We start from the raw sequence: 24,757 nt of genomic DNA on the forward strand, positions 1-24,757 counted from the left end.
CATGAATTAGAACAGGCAGTTGTTCTTAAAATTTTTAAAAATTAGTACAGTTATTCATGTTAAAAAAAATAGAAGATTCATGTATAGAGAGAGATCCTAACATCACTCTTGCTCTCTTTATCCTCATTGAGTGACAACCCGTTAACCACCGTTGATTGATCGCTTCCAGTGTTGGTTGTAAGAAGGTGCAAACCCATCTATGATATTAGAAAAGAAAGAATTAATCGAACAAATGAATACAAAATCCATTATCAAATATTGCATGGGGGAAAAAATTCAAAAAATCAGCAATGATTCACTAACGTTAATGGTGAGATCTTCTTTCTTGATACTAATGTCAGGCTCGTCGGGATCCGGGTCCGGTGGCGCCCGTTCCTTCCTGATCTCATCTGAGAAGAAATCCATCTCACACACCACCCTCCGCTTCTCCTCACCCTCGGCCGGCTCATCGTGGCAGCGGAGACTCATCCGAAAGTGATCCTCAGACTCCCTTGATCCACTTTTCTGCTTCAAACCTCCACCACCAAGGAACGAGTCCATCGCACCACCAGTCTTGAACCCAGCCGAGTCACTAGAAGTGCCCAAGCTCAGTCCCCCACCACCTTTTTCCATTCTTTCTATGTAAAGGAACAACGGAGAAGAAAGAGAAGAGTAGAAGGGATCGAATGGAGCTGAGGAGACTGAAGTCTTTTACTGGTGCAATGAGGATCTGGATAAAAAGAGATGAGGGGAGCCAAGGAGGAGGACTTCGGACCTTGTAGCGGTGACGCCACACGGTGCGTCAGGGAAACGTGGCAGGATCCGGGAGGGGTAGGACACTCGGCGGAAGGATGGCAAGTTGGATACGGGCGGTGACCCGTGAGTGCACTGACCGGCGAGCCCCACAAGGAATAACCCGTTGGTCGGTTTGACTGGTCCTACCGGTGATCGGAACCGAGAGCGGAGGACGGGAGCGGGAGGTGACTGGACCGCGCTGGCCGCTACTCTCACCGTTTTGACTTTTGACCGGTTGCGGGACCTCCGTTAACGGCTCCCCGTCGGACGGGGTTGCGGAGTTCGGAGCGCCAGGCGCGGCAGTTATGTGGGTTTCAGAGAGCGCCACGTGTGCCTGTATTTTCGTGATTTTTTTTGACCCTTTCCCGGGTGGTCAGCTAGGTAACGAGAACCGGGGGAGGGGAAAAGAATCTAACAGCCGGAATTATTCCCTTCCCCGTTCAGACCCTGGTCTAAATGGGCCGTTCGGAGGTCAACGATAGCCATTGAATTTGGGGACCCGGGAATCTGCAGGAATCGTAGCTGCGGTGGATTTAATAAAGGTTCGGCGTTTTCAGAAAAAATATATAAATAAAATAAAGGTTTCAGAGTCGTGTAGGTCTTGGAGCTATCTTGACTATTAGACCAGAGATTAATTGTCAAAATGAAGCAATTTAAAAATATTATCAGTAATAGCATTGAGGAAATTGGAGAAATCGTGTTATGTAACCATAACTATTAAGCCTTATAACAATTATATAGAAAAATATCATATTATGTTAGACAATCAATTAATGAGCTAATTTTGCTAGTGCATTCTTAAAAATCGTTGAGCGTCTTGTTGTGATCAAGAGAAACAGCTAAAACACCCGAGTTTATGCATTGGTGTTCACTTGCAATTGGTAATGCCGGAGAAAGCAGTGAAAAAATTAAAGAAAAGTCCCACAATCGTTAGAATTTATGCTTTTCTTTTTTGTTTGAGAGTGAGAATTTAAGCAAAACTCACCCACTTTTTCAATTTTAGTTTCAATAGTAATTCATATGCTAGACTAGTGGAGGTAATCTTACCATGTCGGGATGATCACATCCTTTCCTCATTAAATAAATGAATGCAGCATCTGCAATTGCAATTTTCAGATGCAAGCAAGTCAAGCAGACACTTGCATATACAAATATAACGTTCCTAGTCGTAACTGCATGTAGAAATGCAAGCATCTAGAATGCAGGTAACCAAACCGCCGCTTACTTTAAGCAGCAAGGCCTAAGAAATTTCATATATAATGGGTATACTTAGACTTGTTTCAATACCCTAGCTTAAACCTCACATCTACAAAAGAAACATGCGGTTTTGGCTGTGAATATCATCAGAGAGTTGGTCAAGGAGTACCAATTTATCTGAGTGGAATTTCCAATTCACTAAGCATTTATGTATGAACTTTTAACAATCCTTCCAGGGCTTGTTGAATATTTTTTTATAAACTTACCTATTTCACCCATTCATACTAAATAACGGGCTAATGAATATCCTTCTTTTTGCCATTGAAAATTGATTGCATCTTATCCGTGCAATCAGAAATTTCAAGAAAAAAAAATTTGGTTCATCCAATGACTGGAACTCAAATTTTGCTTTTCTACCGTAAATTAGCAAGAATGATCAAGAATTTTTTTCGCGGTACGGCATGCTGTCGGTAACCCTTATATTCCATCCTATCCAAAGTTCGCACCGCTAGTGATGGGACTTCGTCAAAGGTTTTAGGCGGAAGCCAATTTGGAAGGGAACGGAGTTCCTTTAGTTCTTTCCAAAACGTCCTCTCCATGCTTCAAACCATTAGTCTGTCCATGAGAGCCTATAAAAGTCAAGGAGGCACCACTTTTCCGAACACACGCACGCGCGCCAAAAAAAAACTGCGACCTCACCGAGTCTTACGTGCAGCTGAGAATTGTCGGACCGCACCAATTCGAATTCCACAGTTCCTGACTGCAGGAATCTACGAGGTGAAACATGGAGCCGTGCTGATTTATATAGTATCATCTCCAGCACACCATGAGGCCTTGATGACAAGAACCAGAACAGCTGCGGTAGCCCTGGACCTGAAGAACTCTGCGTACAAACAGAAGACAAACGCGAGAATATATAGGCCGCATTTGTTCGCTGTGGGAGAAACGCCACTCTATGTTCCCACCTACGTGCGGGTTAAGAAACGAATCGAACTATAGTATAACGGGTGGAATAACATACATAGACAAAGGAGAAACCTTTATATAGTTGTCTTACATCTCAGAAGACAAACTCACTCTGCTTTCTTATATGAAATATGTAAAAACCCAAAGTTTTGAGATGCCAGCAGTGTATAGGCATCTGTTTCTTATGCTGCCTCTGCAAATCCAACTCTCAGGTTCTCGTAGTCAAACACGGTATGGTAGACTCCCATAAAGACATCTCCCAAAATCCTGGAGCAGTTCCATCAATCAAATAGACTTTCTAAGAAAACACGAGTAAAAAAGGACAAACGGCAACGGTCTACGTACCACAGAGGACCCCGAGGAGGAGGTACATCCAAGGCTGTGAATCCACTAATGCACTGTGCTGCAGCACCCTCACCAACCTTCAGAATGTACTGCAGAAATAAAAAACCAGGTTAAAAATATGGTACGTAGAAACAGTACGGAGCATCGTGAAGTTTCACAGAAGCAACGTCATAAAAAAAAAAAAAGAACAAGAACAATTGAATCTCATTGAACAAAACATTTTCTATTATCTTCACAGAGGTACCACTCTTGACGCATGGAGGTACAAGCTGTGTGCTTGAATCACTTATGGGTCCTTGGCCATTCATGTGGATTGCGCTAAGTGATCACAGCATTATCTATCAAATATTAGAAAGTTTATAGTCATAACAGCCCTTTAACAGTCTAACCTCAGACACAAGCAGCTACCCTCATTTTTTGAATATATATTTTCATGAGAGAGAGAGAGAGAGAGAGAGGGAGGGAGAAATCTGCCATTCAAGGTTGTCAGAAACTTGGAAAAGAGTTGAGGCGTGATTGTAGGAATCGGATTGTTGGACGAGTTGAAGGTCAGAAGCATGACTGGATTAACATGAGTTAAAAATAACCAGCAACACTTTGGAAGATAAAAAATAGAATTGGTAGATGATGCATCCAAAGTATGACTTAGCACTAATCAGCCCTAATAACTGGAGTTAAGGGCAGTTATATATGTAGTTATATATATATACATACATACATATATATATAATACTTATACATCTGATTCTTTCGAAAAGAAGGGGGGAATTGCATGATATCAAGAACTCCTAAGCCCTCAAGCATAAATCTTAAAGAGGTTGAGGAATGGCACGCACTCTAGCAAATTATATAAATGATACATGCCAATGAGAATGTGTGCTCCAAGAGAAGGTGGCAACCTGACACTAATGTCAGTCTAACATCATTGTGAATGCCTGGAGGATCTTAAATTAATGTGATGAGCATACATCGTTGAAGTTGACCTTTCTTAAGCAACTCAAAATTGGAGTTTGACCGGATTGAGGTTCTTAAAAACAATGTATACATACAAGAACAGATCTTGATTTCTATTTTCTTCTCATGGAGAAATCTACCATCTCATACATCTATTTTTAAAACATTGACTTTTCTTTCCCCTGACTTCTTTCTAAAAGTTTCATAACATGATCCAGATTTATGGTCAATCTGTTTGTCTGAATTGAGAACATTGAACCAGTTGTTGTCCCCTCTTATGTACCATGTAATCCTGTCCCCTCACGCCCAAGAAGACCCATTTTTCTTTGTTTTTCATGTTTTCATTTTTTTTCAAATAATTTTTGTTTACAGTTGACGGATAATGTATGACATTTGCGCATAAAATAGGACTGAAGACAATCCAAAAAAAAAAGAAAAGACAAAAACAATATAACTAACAGACCACAAGCAAACTGCACGTGCAACATGCATTTGTTTAATAAACAAACATTTGGTGTTTACTAAATAATCATGAAAAAAAATCCACCATACCTGCTCTGGTGTGAGCTCAAATGATTTACCACCGATAGTGAAAGAAACAGAAGGCATAGAAGCAAGGCTAGCACAGTCCACAGATGATTCTCCCATGGGACTAGGCAGTCGCTCGCATAGCTGCAAAGCAACCCAAGACATAACTATCATAGGATGCACAAATGTGGTCTTAAATAAGACCATAAAATTAAAAGTAAGTTCACCTCATTGATATAATTCAATATGAGTTCTTGAGTCTCATTCTGTTTCAGCTGATTCTGCATCCACACAACTGCCATCTCACAAGCAGTGCACATAGCATCACTCTGAAGACCAGCTGATAGATCCCCATTGTCATTCACCACACTCTCAATGCCCACGCTGCACGAAGAGATAAAAGGCAAAACGCCGATGTTTATTTGAGAAAAAGCAGTAAACAATATATTACTGAACTCGGCATATACACAACAAATGTGACAGCATTTCTGTCTAACCTAACTCCATGGGTTCCATCAAAGGTGCATAGGCCAATATGAGAGCAAATTTTTGCTGGTTGTGTCTGCAAGATAAACCAGAATCAATGAATATTGTTCCATGTGCATAATAATCAGCATTGAGGTCAGAAAATTGAAAAATCACCCAAGGGTACTTTGTAAAAAACTCTGGTACAAACCTCTGACAAGAGCATATCCAGAATCTCTTGCCCATATTGAGCAACAACAGCTTTGCACTCTTGGCTAACAACACCAGAAGCTCCAATCTTTTGATTAATTTCTGCAATAATGGTCTGCACAGAAGATGATGGTGACGTTAGTGATCACTCCATAGCCAACAAGCATTCAAGGAAAAGGTTTCAGGGAAAAAAAGGTATTTTCAGACCAAACAAGGTGCAAATTCGAATTAATTGGATGACTTGTTTTGTGGGGAAAAAATAGTGCTTGCTTGATAATTCCTCTTGTAGCAATGCAATCTTCCTAGCATTTGGAAAGAATAAAAGTAAGGCAAAATTCAAAATACTGTTAAACATCAGAGTTGTCTTCTTGCTACAAAATGATTATATGACTATTCCTCATTAACTAACGTCACATGGTGCCAAGTGTCTCAGAGTGTCTCCAAGAACACCCAACAAGGGAATAATAACTTATGCTGCATTTTTTGTTAGTGTCTAGTGAACCCGAATGTAATGGTGGAAACTATATTGCAAAATACATTAGATAGAATCAGCAGGCTTTGAAGGCTGTCCAAAATCAAAAACAAAACCAGGAATATCAACTACTTTGTCCTTAAGTAGGTCATACAACGAAAGAAGCTATTGCCATACCATGCTTGAATTCTCTAACCTTAATGAGATTGCCTGCCATGACCTCATATTCAATTGTGCAGGAACTTCAAATTTTTTGGAAAAAGAAATTCCTCAATAACAACCACCCACATAAAGAAAAAGTGAATAGGGAGGACTATCTGTATTATCCCCCCGTCAAGAGTGCCTGTGTTATTTGAAAAGGAAAAAAATCTTAAATAGCACAATTTTCAACTCAATGGGGCTTGGAATATTTATCTTGGCAGGATTCCAGTGATCCACAAGTGTACTGAAATTCACAACAAAGTAGGAGTGCAGAACCAATTGAATAATAGTCAGATTAGCTAACTTCATGAACCTAGGAAAATAAGATTCTTCAAGAAGTTTAGAAACAGGATATGAAACCATTTAATTATTATACTTAAATTGAATGGAGCACAGATGAGCCAAAAAATGCATCACTGGAACAATGAAAAAGATTCATTTCAGAGAACAGTTGAACACCAATATTAAAGGATATAGATTAGAAAAATGTGAAGACAAAACAGAACTAATTTTCTTTAAATGGCCGTCGCAGGAAAATAATGCGTTTGAAAATATGAAGATTCGGAAACAAAATGATTTCTCTTTAAAAAAAGAAATTCTATGCTGGAAGGGGTCGTAGAAGCTAATATCAACACATACTGTTGGACCAGCAATCAAAGAAGTTCCAGAATCAGCAATTGCTGCACAACCTCCAGAACAGAATCCTGATAAGCACATATATCATGCAGAGTTAGGGACCATAATCACTATACCAAACAGGAATTTCAAATTAAAGAACAGAACAATTACCAGTTGATTGGTTACCAATAAGGACATCTCCCATGTTAAACTGCAACAATAATTTTAGGAGAACATATTAAATTAATCAGTATAAGTGCTAAAAGATGACGTGTTGTGTGCAGAATAATAGAAGTATTTTGGTACCATTCAAATAAAAAAAGCAAACAGAATATGAGAGCCACCTGCCAGTAACCTTTCTGAGTCACAGGGACGTATGTGTGTTTACCCTTAAAATGATTTGGGTCAACTCCACCAAATACAATCTCACCTCCCTCCCCTTCATCTGCATGTCGATTAAACCAGAAAGAGAAAACTGGTTCCTTGATGAGACCTTGATTAACCATAGTGTACCTTTACATATATGCAGTTGCAGTAAGAAATTTGCACACCAAGAGCATAAAGTGCAAAATTAACTGTCAAACACTTGATAATGATCCAAGTAATTGCCCTCCAAAAATCTCCCACACTTTACATCCATGGGAAATTAAATATATACATGATAGAGCAAGTAGTTAACCACTCCATAGATAGAGTACATGACAGAGCCAGTATGAAGGCACTTGAAATTAGCACATCTTTGTTTATATTGTCAAGACTAAAAGTTTCCAAGCATCAAACTTTTAAAAATTTCAAGGATAAGTTAAAACTGTCCTGCAATTGTGGAGCAAAACTAACTCTAACAGGCCTCCCTCCTCACTAATCTAGGTCACTAGTAAATGCAACTTTTCCTTAGGAAGATCAACAACTCAACCAACAAACCTCTTTTTAATATATTTTGCTGCTATGCAAAACATGCTGATAAGTTGCACCAGGTGTTGATCCACAAAATTTTAACTAAAATCACAACTATTTATGGATGGCTTTACAATTGATTCTTGCATACTGCCATGTGCTCTTATTGACGATTATATCCACAACAAAAACAAACCTTGTGGCATCCCACATAAAGAAATGCCTCAAAATTAGGATATTTCAAATAAGATCTCAATTTACAGTTTGGCCATCATAGTAATATCTAAACAACTTAAAATAGTTTATTTGCAACTACTTAGGCATGTAATTCAATAAAGTCCTCCATTTTGAGTAATTATGATGATAGGTACTAATGCATTGTGTATAGATATAGTAGATAATATATTTTACTTAAAGTTCGCCAACAATACATCAGGACAAACAAGTTCTTGATAGTGATGTTTAGAAGAAACCTTGGTGGTTTTAGAATATTTTGTTTTCTCACAAATTGGATTGTCTCAAAAGACAGGCTGATTTAGGGTTTGTCCTTGTTAAGAAGCAGTGGCACAGATTATTTTGCTCAACATCGAAGGTGAAGGGGATTGTAATTGGAAAATCAGTTTTGCTAGACATTGTAGCTGAGGGTAAAAGAAGTCAGTGAGGTCATAAGGTAAAAGCATTCCAATGATTTCAAAGTTTAAACTAACTTTCTTGTGATTTAGTTCTATTAGCACCTACTGCATTTGCTGATCAACAAAGTTGCCAAGGAAGAAGTATTATAGATGTTTCGCGCCATTGATTATTGAAAATTATTAGTCAGTCATATCATTGCTACTAATAAAATGTAAAAAATATTGCTATATTAGCATCATAATATACCATTTTAGAGTATGCAAATTCACAACCAGCAGTTGTGTATTTATTTTCAACAATGAAGCAGCGCATAAAGCATCATATTTGACATAACATAAAGGGAAAAAAAAGGATAAATAATGCCCCATGACAGACAAAGAGCAATTTCACAAGCACATATAACTACTGGTTTACCTCCAAAAGGGTAAAAGAAATCACCCATCAAACCAAAGGTACATTATCACTTTTCCAGCATGTATCATCTTCTTTACTATGATAGTTTTGCAAGAAAAAAGACCTTCAATCAAAAAATGGTCATAACAAAAGTATCTAGGGAGAAAACCACCAACATTATCTTCATTAGACCAGCATCTTAATGAGCTTAATTATCAATAATAAAATCAAAGAAAAATATTTTCATAAAGCAAATAAATAAAATATTGTCGAACAAAAAGTTTAATTATCAGGAAAATAAAAATAGAGAAAGTAAGACTGTTTATATGCATAAGTTATAGTCTGTTACACCATGACCAATATCAAAAGATGGTGGTCAGCAGAGATTAGCATACCAGACAGGCTCTACATTCCCAACTGAGATTTCTTTAAACCCAAGTCCGAGTATGCCATCAAATTTTGCAACTAAGAAAGTGATGCTTGGCTCCCTAGTGGCTTCAATGAAGACCTGAGGCAACCTTCAATGTCAGTCCACACAGCCCAAGATAATATTTCCTGAATATAATGATAGAAATTTCTATAAACTACAAACCTGGTCTTGGACAACTAGGTCACCAACTGTAACATGGTCTTGGCTAAAGAAACCAGAAATTGATCCTGTTCCATAATGAATATCTGCAGGCTTTCCTGTTCAAGAGAGAGGAACCACAAGTTACAAGTTTTCCTTTCGAAAAATAATCCCTAAGGGCATGTTTGGTTGCAAGAAAAGTTGCACGGAAACTTGTTTTCCTTGGGAAAACTAATTTTCTTTTTGTTTGTTTGAAGAGAAAAAACTCAAAATATTATATTTCTGGGAATCTTCTCCATTTGATGGAAAAGTTTCAGTTTTCCTTCTTTGTCATAGATTCCCTTGCAACTAAAGCCTAAACAGATTACAGGAAATCACAAGCATTTCTAACAAAAGACAGATGATGAATAAAATTTTACAAGACACTGTTTGTTCAGGTAGAAAGATGAAAGGGGTAGAAGAGAATCATTTGACCTATTCACAGGATGATGCACCTGAATGCATGATGTAGGAACTAATGATTTCATAATGGAAGACATCGTCAAAATGGGCAGGAGAAAAAGTGTGGGGTGTGTTTGCAGGTAGATGCACCAAGGATAACAATTAAGATAGAGAATTGACTAACTCGTAAGCCATAGCATGACAGGAATGCCCAAAAAATACTGAGGAGAAATGCACCAAATTTTTCCCCTTATTTCTACAAGATAGGCAAGTTAACATTTAATGGCAATTGTTTTCAAGATGCACTAACACAACAAGCTTTTGACTTCACATCAGGAAGATACGAAGTAAGGATGACCAATTGTCTGTCTGGTACATGTTCAAGGTTAACTATCTTCTCACTAAGAGGAGTGCAATTATTTCAAAGTGGCAAATTCTTCTAAATAACCCGCTAAAACAACCAAATTTGGACATAATCAGGTAACCCAGAAAAGGAACAAGGAAGACAAACCAACAGATCAATAAACAAAATATATACAAGTTATATTAGAAAACCTCGTAAAGTATATACAAACCATTCTTCCGATAGGTGCTTGACCGGGTTGACGTGTATCTCGAATGGAAAAGGCAAGCAATCTGCAAGCCAACACAAAACCGATAAGCAAACCTCCAAATCCAATTACTAGCTAGTAGCTATAAATGAACACCTGACTAATGTTTTTCTTCGAGCTATTTAACATGGAAGAAAATCACTCACCGAGAAATAGCACTTGGAAGATGGAACCCAAAGATTCGAGCTTCCGGTGTCAAAAATCACAGTGAACTTCTGCGGCGGGGTCCCGATTGCAATCTCTCCGAAGTACTGCGCGTTCATGTAGTTCTTGAGCGATACGATGTCCGTCTCGTCCCCGTTCCCGAGACCGCCTCGAAGGCCATACTTGCCTGCCACCAGGGGCTTCCCCTCCTTCTCCACCAACCTCGCAGCCGGCCGGCTGTTCTGGTCCATCGGTTTCTTCTTCAGCCCGACTCTGATCAAGCCATCACCCTCCGCAGAAACCACCGTAGAAACCAAAACAATCGAAAACAAGATAACGATCGCAAGAACTCCACTCCCACTTCCCATGGCGACCTACCGATCAAACAGAAAAGAATAAAACCAATAATTTATCCTCGTGATCACCGATGGCGACAAAACCCTATCATTTCTCTATTCAGGTCATGATCGGATCATAAATAGCAAAAACAACGAGAAAACGAGATCGTTTACCAAAAACTACACCAACAAAGGTGAGAGGAGATTGAATCAAAAGATAAGCAAAAAAAAAAACTACGAAAAACACCAAAAATAGCATCAAAAATCCCAAATCGAGGGAGAAACTAGCTCACCTATGGGGGGAAACGAGATCAAGAAGAGGAGACAGAAAGAGAGGAGAAAATTTAAAAACAAAAAAAATCGCAGAAGAGGGCAAGAAGGAGCTGAACGAACCTTCTCCACGACTCCACGAGCTCGCCCTCTAGTCTCACCTTCCGGTCCTCGGGCATATATAAAAGAGTCAGATGAATGGAGACTAGGAGTGTACTTCATTTTCCGTCGTCCGAACTTTCGTGCGAGAAATAGGGGACGTCGGATGAGGCGTCGTGCCGCACATCTTACTAGGTTTCACGATGGCCTGGGGGCTGGGGGCGTCAGGAGGTTCATAAGTTGGCAAGTTTTGTCGCTGGGACCCGAAAAAGGAAGATATCCGCTGGGACCCAGTGGTTTTGGGGTTGATGTCGTAAGGGGTGTGTACTTGGGGTACTCTGTTGCCTCTCAGTTAATGGTTTTCTTTTCGGGTTGTGATAAGGATTTGCAATGATACGAGATAAAAGCAAATCGACAGCGTTGGAATGGGCCCGTCACCGGTATAGACGTTACGTCCGACGTGTCTTTCTGCATGTCGTGCAAATAAGGTGCATGACATAAATAAAGTATATCAACAGAGCTGGTTGGGAATATGGCGTGAGTCCGTTCGGTGCCGATGAGGGTGGGTTCATTTAGGGTGACGATGGAGTCGACAACGTGTAAGCTAAGCGATGCTTTCCGCTTTGGGTGCTTCGCCACGTTACTCACGACCCTTCCGTTTCTAACTCCTTGGCTGGGCACGGCTTGCTTGCACGCCAAAATGCAGCGCCAGAGCGGTTATTTAGATTAGTGCCGCCGAGATTCCATCTTTATTATATTATTTTATTATTTTTGATTTGGCAGGTTATGCTTATATAAGAGCTATATAAATACCGTTTTTTAACCAAAAAAAAAAATATATTCAAATGACCCTCGAACTTTGATTCGGATGGTAATATCCTTGCTCATGAGGGACAGGGGTAAAGGCATCGCTCCTAACTTTGTTCTGGACTATTGTGGGTCTTGTTCTATTTGTCTTTGAATCTGAGCTTCGATGTGGATGAAATAAAATAGGCATATGATAGAATGTGGGGAGTAGCCCCTCTAGTCTTAAAACAAAAAATAAACAAATAAAGTAGCCTTTTGTAGTGTTAAACCTTTGAGATGGTTAAAATAATATATAATTAGCATGTAACCCATGTGATGCACGATATATATTTTTTTTCTCGACTATTTTAGAAATCTAAAATGCAATATAGCAATATAACAAATTATAATAATAAAGTGCTCCAACAGCTAATTTTTTATTATAAATTAAGTGATTAGCACTATTGATGATCGAGAATATTAATAACATATTATTAATATATATTACATATTAAAAAATAAAATTTAATAGTATGAGTGCATATTAATTACATTGTTATGGTCAATGCAGAACTCAATACTAGCAGCGCTTCCATTTTAGATATATAATGGATTTGGACTGAACCTCTTTTTAAGTCCTATGTGATTTTAATTTACAAAGGAGAATGGAAAAATTTTGTTCATATTGTGTATTTTTCAGATTGCCAATGGTGATTTGCTGGGTTGTTTATCAGTATAAAAATATTTTGCAACTTGGAGATTGCAAAATAATATAATGTGCCCATTTCTATTTTAACAATGAATGCAATTGAACTTAAATGGAGGAAGGGGCTTATTGTGGCTCACTTGTTTGTAGATGGCAAAGCTGGCATGAGATCATGTGGAGAAGCAAATGGCACCTATCCGTAAAATCGAAAGTCTTTATGGAAGGAGAAATGTTGCATGGAATAATGGTAATGATAAATGCAAGCAACATGTGATTTGTTTATATGAGCACCTAAAAATTAATTGGCTAGAGATGGAATTCACTTTTTTCTTGAGGCAATGAAGGAGTAAAGGCATGGCAAATTAATGCGATGAGAAAACATGGCAGTCATGTATTCTTCTCCACTTCACGCGTCCTGCAGGGTAGACTGTGTATTATAGGATTTTTTTAGGTTTAGTATATAGTATTAATTGACAATCTGAACTCACCCTAAATGTTCACGAATAAATTCATATCACATACAACTTTTTCTACACATCATTTTTTTTTAAAGTGTTACATGCATTATTGTTATTTTAATATATCAAAAGCTTGCTCTATCAATAATTTTATTTTATTCTATGTTTTTGCTTTAATTATGGGGATTTTTTTAGGTTTGGAACATTAATTGACAAACCGAGCTCACCATGGCTATGGGCTGTATCAACTCATGTGACTCCTTTTTAATTGTAAAATGCTTGAAATATGAAAAATCTAAAAAATAAAAAATATTATATAATTATTTTAAAAAAATATCGATTTATTAGGTAACCATTTGGAGGAGGCGGATATGTAAATAGAAGATAGATGAAAAGTGATTTATGTATAATCAATTAATCCATCTATATATACCATAATAGTTTTTCCTATGCTCAGTAATCATTATGCTCCAATAAGATGTGATTGTTTGACATTTATGGGAAAATTAGCAAGTATTGTTTTAGAAGGATAAAAGGTTTTTTTTTGACGATCACATAGCCATATTTGATTGTTGCCAAGAAAGCTACAATCATTTTTATTTCTTGCAAGCAGTTGTTCATGAAAAAGATCAAACCATGTTTCTCATAAAATTTGCTTTCAAGTTTAATGACTTGCTAGTTTTTTAACTCATGAATAGCCGATTCTTCTTCCTCTCATTTGAAAATGAAGATTTGAAATGAATGAGATTGTTCAAGATCCAATTTTATATATTTCTTTCCGAAAGTATTCGATCATGTTCTTATAAAACTTATCTACCTCAAAGCATGTATAAACTCTTTTTCTTTTCCTTCTTTCTTTTTGTATACGGTCATGATCGTAAATCATGACGGTCAAATAACTCCTAAACACATCAAAAGGTCTAGGATTATAATAATGGCTCCATCACTAATATTTTCACGCAACACATACGCCTATAAATAAATAAAATAGTTTCCAAAGTCCAGGGCATCCAACGGGCCATGACTTCCACTCCACAGCCCACTCCGAAGCCCACGTTTGGACTCGGCCCGTTATCGTCACGGTTTCAGAAGCCCTAACGGAAACACGGCCGCGCGCGCGCATCGCCGGGAGAGAGATCGTCCCTTCCCTCTCAGCGGTCCCAGCGCCGCCTCTCCTCAGCCAATCCGAAATCAAAGCCAAAGATGGCGATGATGAATCGAGTGCTTCACACGCGTCTCCTCTTTCTCCTCAAAGTCGGTTGGTTGCGCTTAATACCCTCTCCAATATTTCCAAGAACCCCTCTCTACCGCAGAAACACACTCTAATTCCTCTCTTTCGTTCCCTTCGCAGGCGCCCCTTGCAAGCCCGCTCCTAAGCCATGGCCGGTATGCGATGTTCTCTCTTTTCCTATTTCTTATCATTCTATTATCTATCTTCTTTATCTACTCGTATTAGTGCTTGACCCTTCTATCTTCTTTATCATTCTATTATCCATTACTAAAAACCTTCAGCTGGATCTTGATTGGATGTTAAAAGTTGCGAATACAAGTGTTCTAATCTGTTGATTAAGTTTGTTTGGCGGTGGCGATGGTTGCTTTAACTTATGAAGATGTTAAATGCACCGTCCAAGTTAGTCTAATCTCTTCACTCATATTGGCTTGCTACCCTAGTGTTCTCTTTTTCTTCTTTTCTTTTCTTTTCTTTTCCTTTCTTTTTTGGTAGAATATCCAACCTTGATAAGGTTTTGTGGCAGAGTTACACCTCTCCGAACGCATGTAGTTTGCTCATACTTGGCTGAATAGGTCAGAGTTTATTTTTATTAATTTTAGGAGAGATTGTACATGTCGTTGTTGATTCTAACATTTTGCCTGGCAGCAATTTGAGAGATGTAATGCTCCTATTACGAGGCTTTGTAACCTCCTATTGGGATAGTTTCTAAAACTTTACTACAATATTCAGTGCCAACTTCCTTTTGTACAAGTGGGATTCATTCAGCCTGCAGTTGATTGGCCATCGTCTGTGTTATATTAGGGTATTCTTGCCATTGGTGGTGACCACACTCTTTGTACATTATATTTTCCTTGAGCTATAGCTTAATGAGTATTGCACATTTTCACATACTTGGCTTCTCTTGCTCCCATTAGTCTTATCTATCAATCTGATCCATCCTTTTGTTTTGCGTGTCTTTCCAAATATTAGCCATCAACTTTACCCTAAAATTGCAACCCATTTTTCTCCTAGTTTAAATTTAAATAGGTATAAAGATGTATCTGTGAAGTATAGTTTGAGAATGGTGGCCGGTTGATCTTTACATTGCTTTGTTTTTACACAATATAGCAGTGCAGAATCCTTGACTATGAACTACATGTACTTTCCCCTCCCTGCATCCATTTAGCTTGTGTGCGTCATCAAAGTACAGGATACAATCCGCATCTCTCTCTTGGCTAGACCTTAGCAGCTGCATATGTTCATCATTCTCCTGTAAAAGTGACTTAGGTTGGAAGTGCCTAAATGTCTGCTTCTGCACTCCTGATCCTTGTTGGAAAGTTCATCAAAGGCCTCAAGGTTCTCCTTATTTTTCATGCACCCAAGGCTTTCAGCTCTCAAATTTTTTGGACTTATGTCTCTGTGCATATTGTTCCCCTTGGCTCCTGTCTCGTGAGGTCCACTAATTCCAGTTTTAGAACATTTAGTGTGACATTCTATGCAGAGTTGTTGGTGGTGCTTATTTGTCAGTGCAAACTGTCCAACTAGTAGATCCTCTGTTGTGTTGATTGCAGCTGAATGATGACATGGTTTGAACTTTGAATGTCTGATGAGATATGAGAATGGACACATATTGGATGACTGAAAATTGCAAAGTAGCTATCTCTACTACTGGCCAAGTGGTTGCAAGCATGCAGCCCTTGCGATTTTTCTTTCCTCGTATTGCCATTTGCATTGTTGTTTGTGATTATCGACCAAACCATCTAGACTATCAGCAATTAAGTACAGCTATTAAGCCCCATGAGATGACAAGTTGGAATAGGATGCATGGTATCATTTCCACAGTATTTATTCCATTAGCAGTTTTTCTATATTCAGCAAACTTGCTTTTTATATTATCTTTCTGCATCATAAAGATGGTGTTTTATATTCCTGCAGTTCGGATTGCTGGATATCCAACATGTGTCAGGCTTGTGTTAGAGTACCACCACTTAGGAAATTTAGCGATGGATTTAGTTGTTCTTCTACATCACAAGGTCTGTGCTAACCCTTTCAACACCTGTAGGTTGCCACTGTATAGTGAATATAAAATCTAGCCTCATCGTATCTTAGGTACACAGACATATCCTTCTTCACATGGTGTAGATTTTTCAGAATATTGTTTGAGATTGCATTCCAAACTTCTAAAAAAACTCTAATGTTGTGGGTTAACTGATGTTTACTTTACATACCCATTTTGTGTTCACTCTCAACGTTGATACGTATTATATTTGGAGAGTCTAATCAATCGACATCTTTATGAAAATTAGTAATTGGTATCTTTGTGTGAAGTTAATATTATAAATTTTATATGATGCTGGTAAGATCTATAGTGCATGGCTGCATGATTAAAGACATAAGGTCCTAAGTGAAAGTGAGATTCTCCTTTCCTGCAGTACTGCATGAACTGGTCCACTCTCTTGTATCATTGTGGGTCACAAGTCCTTCTGTAAGTTCTTACTGGTACCATCTAATGGCTTTTCTCAAAAACTAAAATTCATGGACGTCATCACATTAAATTTTATTATAACTCAAATAATTAAATCCAAAAATAGAAAATTCTTTTTGGAAGCTCATGCATGAAAATTCCTAGGTATTTACTTGAAGGAAACTAGATGATGGTATATTTGGAGCCTTACTAACTAATTCCTGTGTTATCTTCTTTTGCAAGAACATCTTCCCCTTTTTTTTTGAGAAATATGGTGGTGTTGCCGCCACCAGTATTTGAACCCTAGATCTCTCACATGGAGAGAGGAATGTTAACCAGCTGAACATAGGCTGATTGGTAGTTTTGTAAGAACACTTTTAACAGTAGCAGATAAAAAAGTAATCTATAAGAAGAGGAAGAAATCAGCTGACACAGAATGGTAATATCAATATGTGCCTCGAGGAAAAGGAAGTCAACGTTATATAGAGGAACGAGATGCCCATCTAAGCATCTAGTTGGATGCATGGGGATTTAAAAATGTCAGAGCCCATTAGGCTTGCCCCCATATATCGACTACATGCATGTATTTTCATACATATCCGCATACTGAGATGGGTGTCAACACAAGAGATAATTTGGAGAGGGAGGGGCTCAACTGCTCCGAATTTGAGAAGTTGATACAAGTTATGATGCCATTCACCCTATGATGTATTCATAAGGGTGGAATACTAGTTTACACTTGTGAATATATTATCTGAATTCTGAAAAATTACTAAGATAACTTTAAGGATGGTTTGATATATAATTACGGTATCGTATATTGATCAACAATCATTGAATATCCATAGATAACTGAACTACAAAATAAACGGTTCAAACTATAAGGGATATGAGGAGTTTTTGTACAATTTTTACGATCAGTGTCCAGGTGTTTGTGTGCTATAAATGGACAAATGCATCTATAGAATAAAGGGAATGACATCAGTGAGGGAGGGCATTTTGAATTCGAAAACAGAATATCTACTTAAAACTTTCAGATAATTAAATACAGTAAAAAGAAGAAAGAAAGAAAAGCTGCAAAATAGGTGTAAAAATTGTTGCTTCTATCAGAAATTGTATTATTATTAATTATCACTTAAGAGTTCTCTTTGTTGGTTAGGTTTTTAGAAAAGTTAATGCCACTCCTGGTTCCATGAATTTCGCTGGGTTGGTATGTGTTAGGGGATTGGAGCATTCAGTCTGACAACATTATGTGTTCATGATATATGTTCTTCTTTTATTTTAGATATCTGTTAGCAAGGTTTGCCGTCTCGGTACTAGAACCCAAACCAATACCATCTTATTACAGTGTCTTTATGTGGTACGGTATGGTAAGGTTCGGTATCATTACGGCATAGTACACTCGATACGGTATGGTACCAGCTGTTTTCTCTTTTTTAGGTGAAATACCGGCTAGAGACACAGTCTTGCCCCGCCTATTTGAACCCAACATCAAAAAAGTAAAAAGGTTATAAATTGCTAAAGCATCATTGCACATACATTATAGTAGGAAATTTGAGAAAAGAAAAAGGTATAGGAAATGTTAGTATAATGATTTGAGAATTAACTCAAAGTGCGGCAACAAAATTAGATTGAGCCTGTTTTTGAGTGGAGGACACAATTTCCTTGATTGTGAGTAACGCACAACACTAGTGGATACATCAAGGATTTAAAAGTTGGTGTACAGGTTCATAATGGCATTAGTATGGTATGTATCATGTTGTGTAGATACCAACACAAGAAGAGACCTTCACCCACCATTCAAATGAGCAGAAAAAGAGGATTTATCTGTCAATAAGGTGTATATCGAACAGCATGTGGTTGTGTCAAAATGATACTTAGCTGTGTGGTGCTGCGTGCTGATCCCCAAATGGTCTGGTATGTACCAGCCAGTTGTAGCTGGTAATCTCGGCCCGAATCATCTTCAGTAATAAATTATAGTTGTCCTTTTCTTCTTAGATGATACAAATTTATGAGTTTTTTTCTATATTTAAATACATCAAAAATCTTTTGTAGTGATAAGTAGCATCTACACAGTAAACTTATAATTTCCGACGTACTAGGTATCCCAAAATGCTAATTTTCCAGGTTTAAATTTCTATGCCAAATTGTAGGGAGATCTGGAATGGAGTTTTGTCTTGCTTTCTAAAAATCTTCTGATGCTGTTCACAGATTTGACATCCAAGAAATGCGTTCCATGTGACTCAAAGGATATTCGACCAATGTCTGAACAGTCAGCAAATGAACTACTTGCACAGGTTTGCTTACAACCTCTTGTTAGGCTCCTTTCTGCATTTGTTGAGTGAAGATGTTTCTGACTTGTATGTTGAAATTAGGTACAAGGTTGGAATTTGTTGAGTGAAGGTGGTGTTATGAAGTTGCATCGATCATGCAAAGTGAAGAGTTTCACAAAAGGGTTGGAGTTTTTTCAGCTCGTGGCAGATGTTGCTGAGGCAGAGGGTATATTTGGTTTCACATATTGCCAGTCATTGATATTTTTGAGATATAGATGTTTTCTTTATGCAGCATTTTCCCTCATTTCGAGTTTTCATTTTTTGCCCACAGGGTCTTTTAGTTTGCTAGGAAAAAGGCATCTAAAAATAGATTTTCCCTGGAATTTTTTTATCTGTTTTCTTGAAAATAGGAAAAAGCCTAGAATACGAAAATCATTTTCTATTTTTGCTGCAAAACTCGACTTTGTAATTTCAGAACAGGTTTAGGGAGGCAGAGTTTAACTTTTGCAGTGTCCAAGTGAAGCATTTTCTTTCCTCAAATCATCAAATCTTCTGGCAAACTGAACAATTCAGAAATTTAAATTTCCAAGGAAAAGCTTTTCTTTTCTAATTCCTTTTTCTTATATTCTCTTGCAACAAAAAAGACTCTGAGCTCAAACTTTTATTTCTTTTTGTATGTATTTAGTGTTATCTAGTAGGATTGTGATGCAAATGCAAAAAAAATGCTAAAACAGCAGGTGGCATCCATAATATATTCCAGGCACAATAGCGTTGCAAGCTAGACAATAGGGCTATCAGGCGTAGGGCAACAACTATGAAAGTTCTCTGTTTTTTTAGTTTCTTGCTTATTTTATCAGTCACATTTGGATGAATCTTTGCTAGGATTTTTTGATTAAGTTTTAATTTAGTTTAGGAACCCTATGTTAGTCACCATGTTGGTAAGTTTTTTTGAAAGTACTTAAATTGTTCTAGATTGCTCGACCGGCTGTAGCCACTGCTTGGAGATAAGAGCGGGTTTGTTATTAGCTTGTCCTTTATTAATTCTATGTAAGCTCCATATTAGCTTGTCCTTTATTTATTCTATGGAAGCTTCATATTAGCTTGTCCTTTATTAATTCTATGGAAAGCTTCATATCTTGTGCTATCTTGTGGACCACCAATAGCATTTCTTAGTGGAAAACTGTATGGTGTCAAACTTGAGATCAACACAGAATAATGCAGAACGATACTGTTCAAAAGAATTCACTATAAAAATGCATCAGTATAATCACCTTTTAAATTCTGTAATCACTTGTTGCATCTTTTCATCTGATTTTGTGCTGGTGAAATTTTCATACTGATTATGATGATAGTTCTATCTTGACATTTTCTGTAGCCATCCAATGATGTTGATCTACATAGTCCTTGGCTTCAGTAATCATCTACTCTTTTAAGAGTGAAGTGATACCTTACAGAATATGTGTGTATGTGTGATGATAGTTCTATCTCAACATTTTCCATAACTATCTAATGATCTTGAGTCTATATGGTCCTTGGGTTCCATAATTTTTAGTCTTTTAAAAATGCAGTGGTCAGGTATCAGCCTTATATGGAATATACGCATGCATGGATGTATGTATGTATGATGATAGTTCTATGTCAGCATTTTCCATAGCCATCCAATGATGCTGAATGTATATAGTACTTGGGTTAAATAATCATCTAGTCTTTTGAAAGTGAATTGATAGATATCAGCCTTATACGGAATATATGTATGTTTTTATGTAGCATGCAATTTCAAAAATTCTTCATACTGTATCAGTATCTCAATTTTCTTAATAGCTTTCATGATTTCACCTATTATCATGTATTTATTGTTTAACTCGTTCTTTAATCTGAGACCAAGAAAACCATGGGACTATGATGATGAAATGCCATATGTAAAAAAAAAGATTATATGGATCTTAAACAGATGGAAGTTAAACTATTTGGTATTATCATGTAATTATTGTTTAACTCGTTCTTTGATCTGACACCAAGAAAACCATGGGATTATTATTTTGAAATGCCATTATGTTAAAAGTGATTATATGGATCTTAAGCAGATGAAAACTAAGCTAGTTTTTATATGCACTTCTGATTAAATATCATCCTTGCTAATCAATTTGTGGTGTATCATAGTGTATTATTTTATATTGACCCTAAATTCAAGGGGCTATAAGCCAAAAAATAGTTCATATATTACATCTTTGATGGTCTTCTTTAGACATTTTGATTGAAATTTTTCAGATATGCTTGAAGTGTGCAAATAATTTTATTTGTATTGATCTATATAGGAAGATGCTTTTCAAATTTAATGTTCAAATGTGGTTACCAATTTTTTAATATATGTGCTGGCAACATGTGTCCTTTTCAGGTCATCATCCTGACCTTCATCTAGTTGGTTGGAACAACGTTAAAATTGATATATGGACTCATTCAGTTGGTAAGAAGTTGTTAATTCACTTTAGTTTTGTCCTTTAAATGGATAAATTTTGTCCTTCTTGGATCAAGAATACTGAAGAGCTTATGCTTTCTCATTCTGATGAGGGTGCTTGTGGTGATTTACTTTTCATATTTATTTAAGAAAAAACCTTAAAAAGGAGTTGGCTCTATCTGAAAATATCTCTCTTCCATCACCATGTAATATTTCATTGACTCTAGTAAGTATCATAGTCAAGGTTTTGAAAACAAGTACCGGAGGCATATTGTTTTTTTGAAAAGCCGGTGTGGTACAAGATATCAACATGCGGTATAGGACTACATCCTGTGCTGCATTTGAAATGTTGTATATCATTTCAAATTGCAGGAAAATTGTTTTGGCTTACTTTATATTGGAGATATATCTACTTTCGAGTTTTTGGATGTAGGAAATGTCTGTGTACAAGCCAATCAGTTACCTTACTGGACTGGTTGAAGATTCACACCAAATTTCTTTTGCTGTGGCCTATAATGATGCAGTGATAGTTTATGCAGATATTTACCTGTAGTACAACCTTATTGTTAGAGCATTAAAGCCTGCTTATATTCACACTAAAATGATAAATGGATGGGAAAAGTAGCCACAACAAATTCACGCATCCTGAAAATGTTGCACGTGTATATGCATTAACACATGTTCATACATCTTTAGGTCTCCAATGGTAAATTTATCAATGTCAGAACAACTCTCTATTTTGTCATTTACAGAATAGATGCCTCTTTTACCTTCTTGATATAGAAAAGCTAGAGGTTGCATTTATAACATTAGCAAATTCTTTCTTTTCTCCTAGTATGTGAACAGGCCGGGGAACTTACTAATAGATACCAAGAAAAAGTCAGAATGTCATATAGACTATCCATTGTCTGAAATTAGTTATAGAACATTGCTCTTTCAACTTTTTTTTTAACTATATTAAATGCTGCAGGAATAGTGCCGAGCTACTTGTGTGACGCTACATGGCTTATATTCTATGCAATTACAATGAGGTTTTAATGAAAAATGTTTCTTTTTTCATCTCTTAAAACTGTTTTGCTTTTTGTTACATGCAGGAGGATTGACTGAAAATGATTTCATACTTGCTGCCAAGATCAATTCTCTCCATGTCGAGCATCTTCTAAGAAGGAAAGCTGTTGCTTAGGAATATCCATATGGAATTCTTGTGGTGACTTTGATATACTATCAAACTTGTGCTCTACTTGTGGAGGTTACTGGTTGCATTTTTAGCATAGCATATGTGGGTGATGATATCGTTGCGTAGGCCAAACTTTGTCATGCATGTCTTGCTTCTGTTTTAGGCAATGGCTATGTTATGGATCATTATATGAACCTACTACTTTAAGTCAAGAAATTCTACAATAGTTGATGGATTTGTGAATATGATGCAATTGTTTTATTTGGTGTTATGCGACAGGAGGCAACTAACAGTTTGCTTCTATGTGCTAAAGCTAAGATGGGAAGAGAACTGGTTCAAGAACATTAGAGTTTAAGCATAATAGATTTTATATCAAGGTTAAAGCATAATAGATATTATAGCAAGGTTAGATGTAGAAGTGCTTGGAGAGTCGATGGTCATATTGAAATGGCATTTGTCGCAAGGAAAAGGCTAGAATATTTTTTTTTGCAGAAAATAGAGAAATTCTAAAAATGATGTGGGGAAATGCTTGTTCGATTTCCTAATTAGTAAATCATAATTTTACTCAGTTCCTGGCTTGGCAAGGGAATGATCAGGCATGAGCAATAAACTAGAATAGAAAATCTGGCCATCCATCCTTGGTGTCTGTCAAATGTTATAGGATAGAATGAGAAAATTGAATTCCTGAATTTAATTGATGAAGAAAATTGAATGAAATCTAGTCATTAGTGACCTCTTTAGTGGGAAAAAAGTGTTATAGGATATAAATTATCAATTTGAGAAGAAAATAAAACGATGTAAAATTTGCTTAGACAAACAAATACATTCTTAGATTACCACAAGCATCACAAAAACATCCATTCCCAACAAAAGATTTCAAAAGCATAACATGTGATGCAATTAAAAAAAGAGAGAAGGGAGCACAATTTGATGCACTATAACCGAGTTATACTAGCGGATATCATTGCTCTAAGTTTAGGTGGTTCTGCTTCATTATGGCTATTGTTTGTCACGCTACTCGTCTTCGCAATCCAACCCCCATCCGTTTCCCTATCCTAGATTCTGCCGTGGAATGGCCGACTTCGCCCCCGCCCCCTCCGCTCTCGTCATGCACGGCCTCGTCCGTCACTCCCAATTCTCTTTCCGCCTTCTTGCCGCCCGCGGCCGCGCCAACACCAGCCAGCCGAGCTCGCCTTTTCCCTCTTCCACCAAATAGTCCTCGCACGAGGGACGGGAGCGGCGCCCAAATCCATGACCTTTCCCTTCGTTCTCAAGGCTTGTTCTAGCCTCGAAGCAATCGAATAAGAGAGTCAGGTCCATGGGATGGTCTATAAACACGAGTTGCAAGCGGATCTATTCATGCAGAATTCGTCGATTCAATTTAGTTATGGGGATCATTTTCTTGCTCGCCGGATGTTTGATAGAATGCCTCAGCGAGATGTTTGCCTCCGAATTCAGTAATTGAATTTGGGGTTCATAGGAGAGGCAGAGAAGATGTTTGACGAAATTCCGGAGAGAAATGCATTGTCTTCTAATTGTCTGATAGAATGGGTATGTGAAGTGTGTATATTTGGAGATAGCATGGGGGCTGTTTGATCAGGGCGTTTAAAGAAGCTTATCACGTGCAACACCATGTTTGGCAGGTATTGTAGTTCTGGTTCAATGGAGAAAGCTCGCTTTTTGTCTGATCAGATGCCATCGGAGATGAAGGATCCCGCGATGAGATGCTCGTGACTCGCAAGAAAGATTGAACCCAACAAGTTTGCTCTGGTGAGCGTTTTATCAGCTTGCTCCTGTCTCACGGCCTTGCAACAAGGTGAATGGATCCATGGTTATGTTAATAGGAAGGGGATTAGATTGGATTCTGAATTAGGAACGGCGCTCTTGGACGTGTATGCAAAGTGTGGAAGAATGGATAAAGCTCTTGTCGTGTTTACTAGCATGGAGGAGAGGGATATCAGTGCATGGGACTCTAATTGTAAACCTTGGCAGTCATGGTAATGGTAGAGAAGCTCTACAGCTATTTTCCGAGATGGCATAAGTGGTCAGGACAGGCAGAGGTGCTTTCACTTAATGAGCACAGTATACAATTTAGAACCAAAAGCTA

At 37.5% G+C, this 24,757-nt stretch overlaps 3 protein-coding genes across 5 annotated transcripts; 1 reads left to right on the forward strand and 2 right to left on the reverse strand.

Moving 5' to 3' along the window:
• Positions 1 to 43: 43 nt before the first annotated feature.
• On the reverse strand, positions 44 to 651 carry LOC120112589 (probable WRKY transcription factor 31). Its single transcript, XM_039132171.1, has 2 exons — positions 304 to 651; positions 44 to 197 (listed from the first exon to the last, which is right to left on the reverse strand). The coding sequence occupies exons 1-2, from the start codon at positions 610 to 612 to the stop codon at positions 78 to 80; spliced, it is 429 nt and encodes a 142-aa protein (XP_038988099.1). The 5' UTR covers positions 613 to 651; the 3' UTR covers positions 44 to 77.
• A 2,338-nt stretch (positions 652 to 2,989) lies between these two features.
• Positions 2,990 to 11,336, reverse strand: LOC103714982 (aspartic proteinase oryzasin-1-like). 2 transcript variants are annotated; one of them, XM_008802477.4, is made up of 14 exons: positions 11,146 to 11,336; positions 10,417 to 10,788; positions 10,235 to 10,295; positions 9,243 to 9,337; positions 9,046 to 9,158; positions 7,075 to 7,243; positions 6,902 to 6,941; positions 6,752 to 6,816; positions 5,441 to 5,554; positions 5,262 to 5,326; positions 4,992 to 5,148; positions 4,789 to 4,908; positions 3,283 to 3,371; positions 2,990 to 3,204 (listed from the first exon to the last, which is right to left on the reverse strand). In XM_008802477.4, exons 1-14 carry the CDS (start codon positions 11,242 to 11,244, stop codon positions 3,120 to 3,122), a joined length of 1,644 nt encoding a protein of 547 aa, XP_008800699.2. In that variant the 5' UTR covers positions 11,245 to 11,336; the 3' UTR covers positions 2,990 to 3,119. The 2 variants fall into 2 exon arrangements, with proteins under 2 accessions (XP_008800699.2, XP_008800700.1); XM_008802478.4 differs by having other exon boundaries at positions 3,099 to 3,204; positions 11,046 to 11,163.
• Positions 11,337 to 14,160: 2,824 nt separating this feature from the next.
• On the forward strand, positions 14,161 to 22,895 carry LOC103714981 (pterin-4-alpha-carbinolamine dehydratase 2, mitochondrial). 2 transcript variants are annotated; one of them, XM_008802473.4, is made up of 7 exons: positions 14,161 to 14,325; positions 14,423 to 14,457; positions 16,217 to 16,314; positions 18,957 to 19,042; positions 19,121 to 19,244; positions 21,414 to 21,482; positions 22,568 to 22,895. In XM_008802473.4, the coding sequence occupies exons 1-7, from the start codon at positions 14,275 to 14,277 to the stop codon at positions 22,654 to 22,656; spliced, it is 552 nt and encodes a 183-aa protein (XP_008800695.2). In that variant the 5' UTR covers positions 14,161 to 14,274; the 3' UTR covers positions 22,657 to 22,895. The 2 variants fall into 2 exon arrangements, with proteins under 2 accessions (XP_008800695.2, XP_008800697.1); XM_008802475.4 differs by lacking the exon at positions 16,217 to 16,314 and having other exon boundaries at positions 14,165 to 14,325.
• The last annotated feature ends 1,862 nt before the right edge of the window (positions 22,896 to 24,757 follow it).

This window comes from Phoenix dactylifera, chromosome 11 (assembly GCF_009389715.1).
Source record: "Phoenix dactylifera cultivar Barhee BC4 chromosome 11, palm_55x_up_171113_PBpolish2nd_filt_p, whole genome shotgun sequence".
NCBI classification, from domain to species: Eukaryota; Viridiplantae; Streptophyta; class Magnoliopsida; order Arecales; family Arecaceae; genus Phoenix; species Phoenix dactylifera.

Bases quoted from the DNA above. Each gene is read 5' to 3' on its own strand.
- LOC103714981 (XM_008802473.4), top strand. From the start codon at position 14,275: ATGGCGATGATGAATCGAGTGCTTCACACGCGTCTCCTCTTTCTCCTC. The intron at 14,326-14,422 runs GTCGGTTGGTTG...TTCCCTTCGCAG, and splicing joins GTCTCCTCTTTCTCCTCAAA to GCGCCCCTTGCAAGCCCGCT. The intron at 14,458-16,216 runs GTATGCGATGTT...ATATTCCTGCAG, and splicing joins CCGCTCCTAAGCCATGGCCG to TTCGGATTGCTGGATATCCA.
- LOC103714982 (XM_008802477.4), bottom strand. From the start codon at position 11,244: ATGAAGTACACTCCTAGTCTCCATTCATCTGACTCTTTTATATATGCC. The intron at 6,817-6,901 runs GTAATTGTTCTG...TGTGCTTATCAG, and splicing joins TATTGGTAACCAATCAACTG to GATTCTGTTCTGGAGGTTGT. The intron at 5,149-5,261 runs GTTAGACAGAAA...CTCTTCGTGCAG, and splicing joins GATGGAACCCATGGAGTTAG to CGTGGGCATTGAGAGTGTGG.
- LOC120112589 (XM_039132171.1), bottom strand. From the start codon at position 612: ATGGAAAAAGGTGGTGGGGGACTGAGCTTGGGCACTTCTAGTGACTCG. The intron at 198-303 runs GTTAGTGAATCA...CTAATATCATAG, and splicing joins AAGAAGATCTCACCATTAAC to ATGGGTTTGCACCTTCTTAC.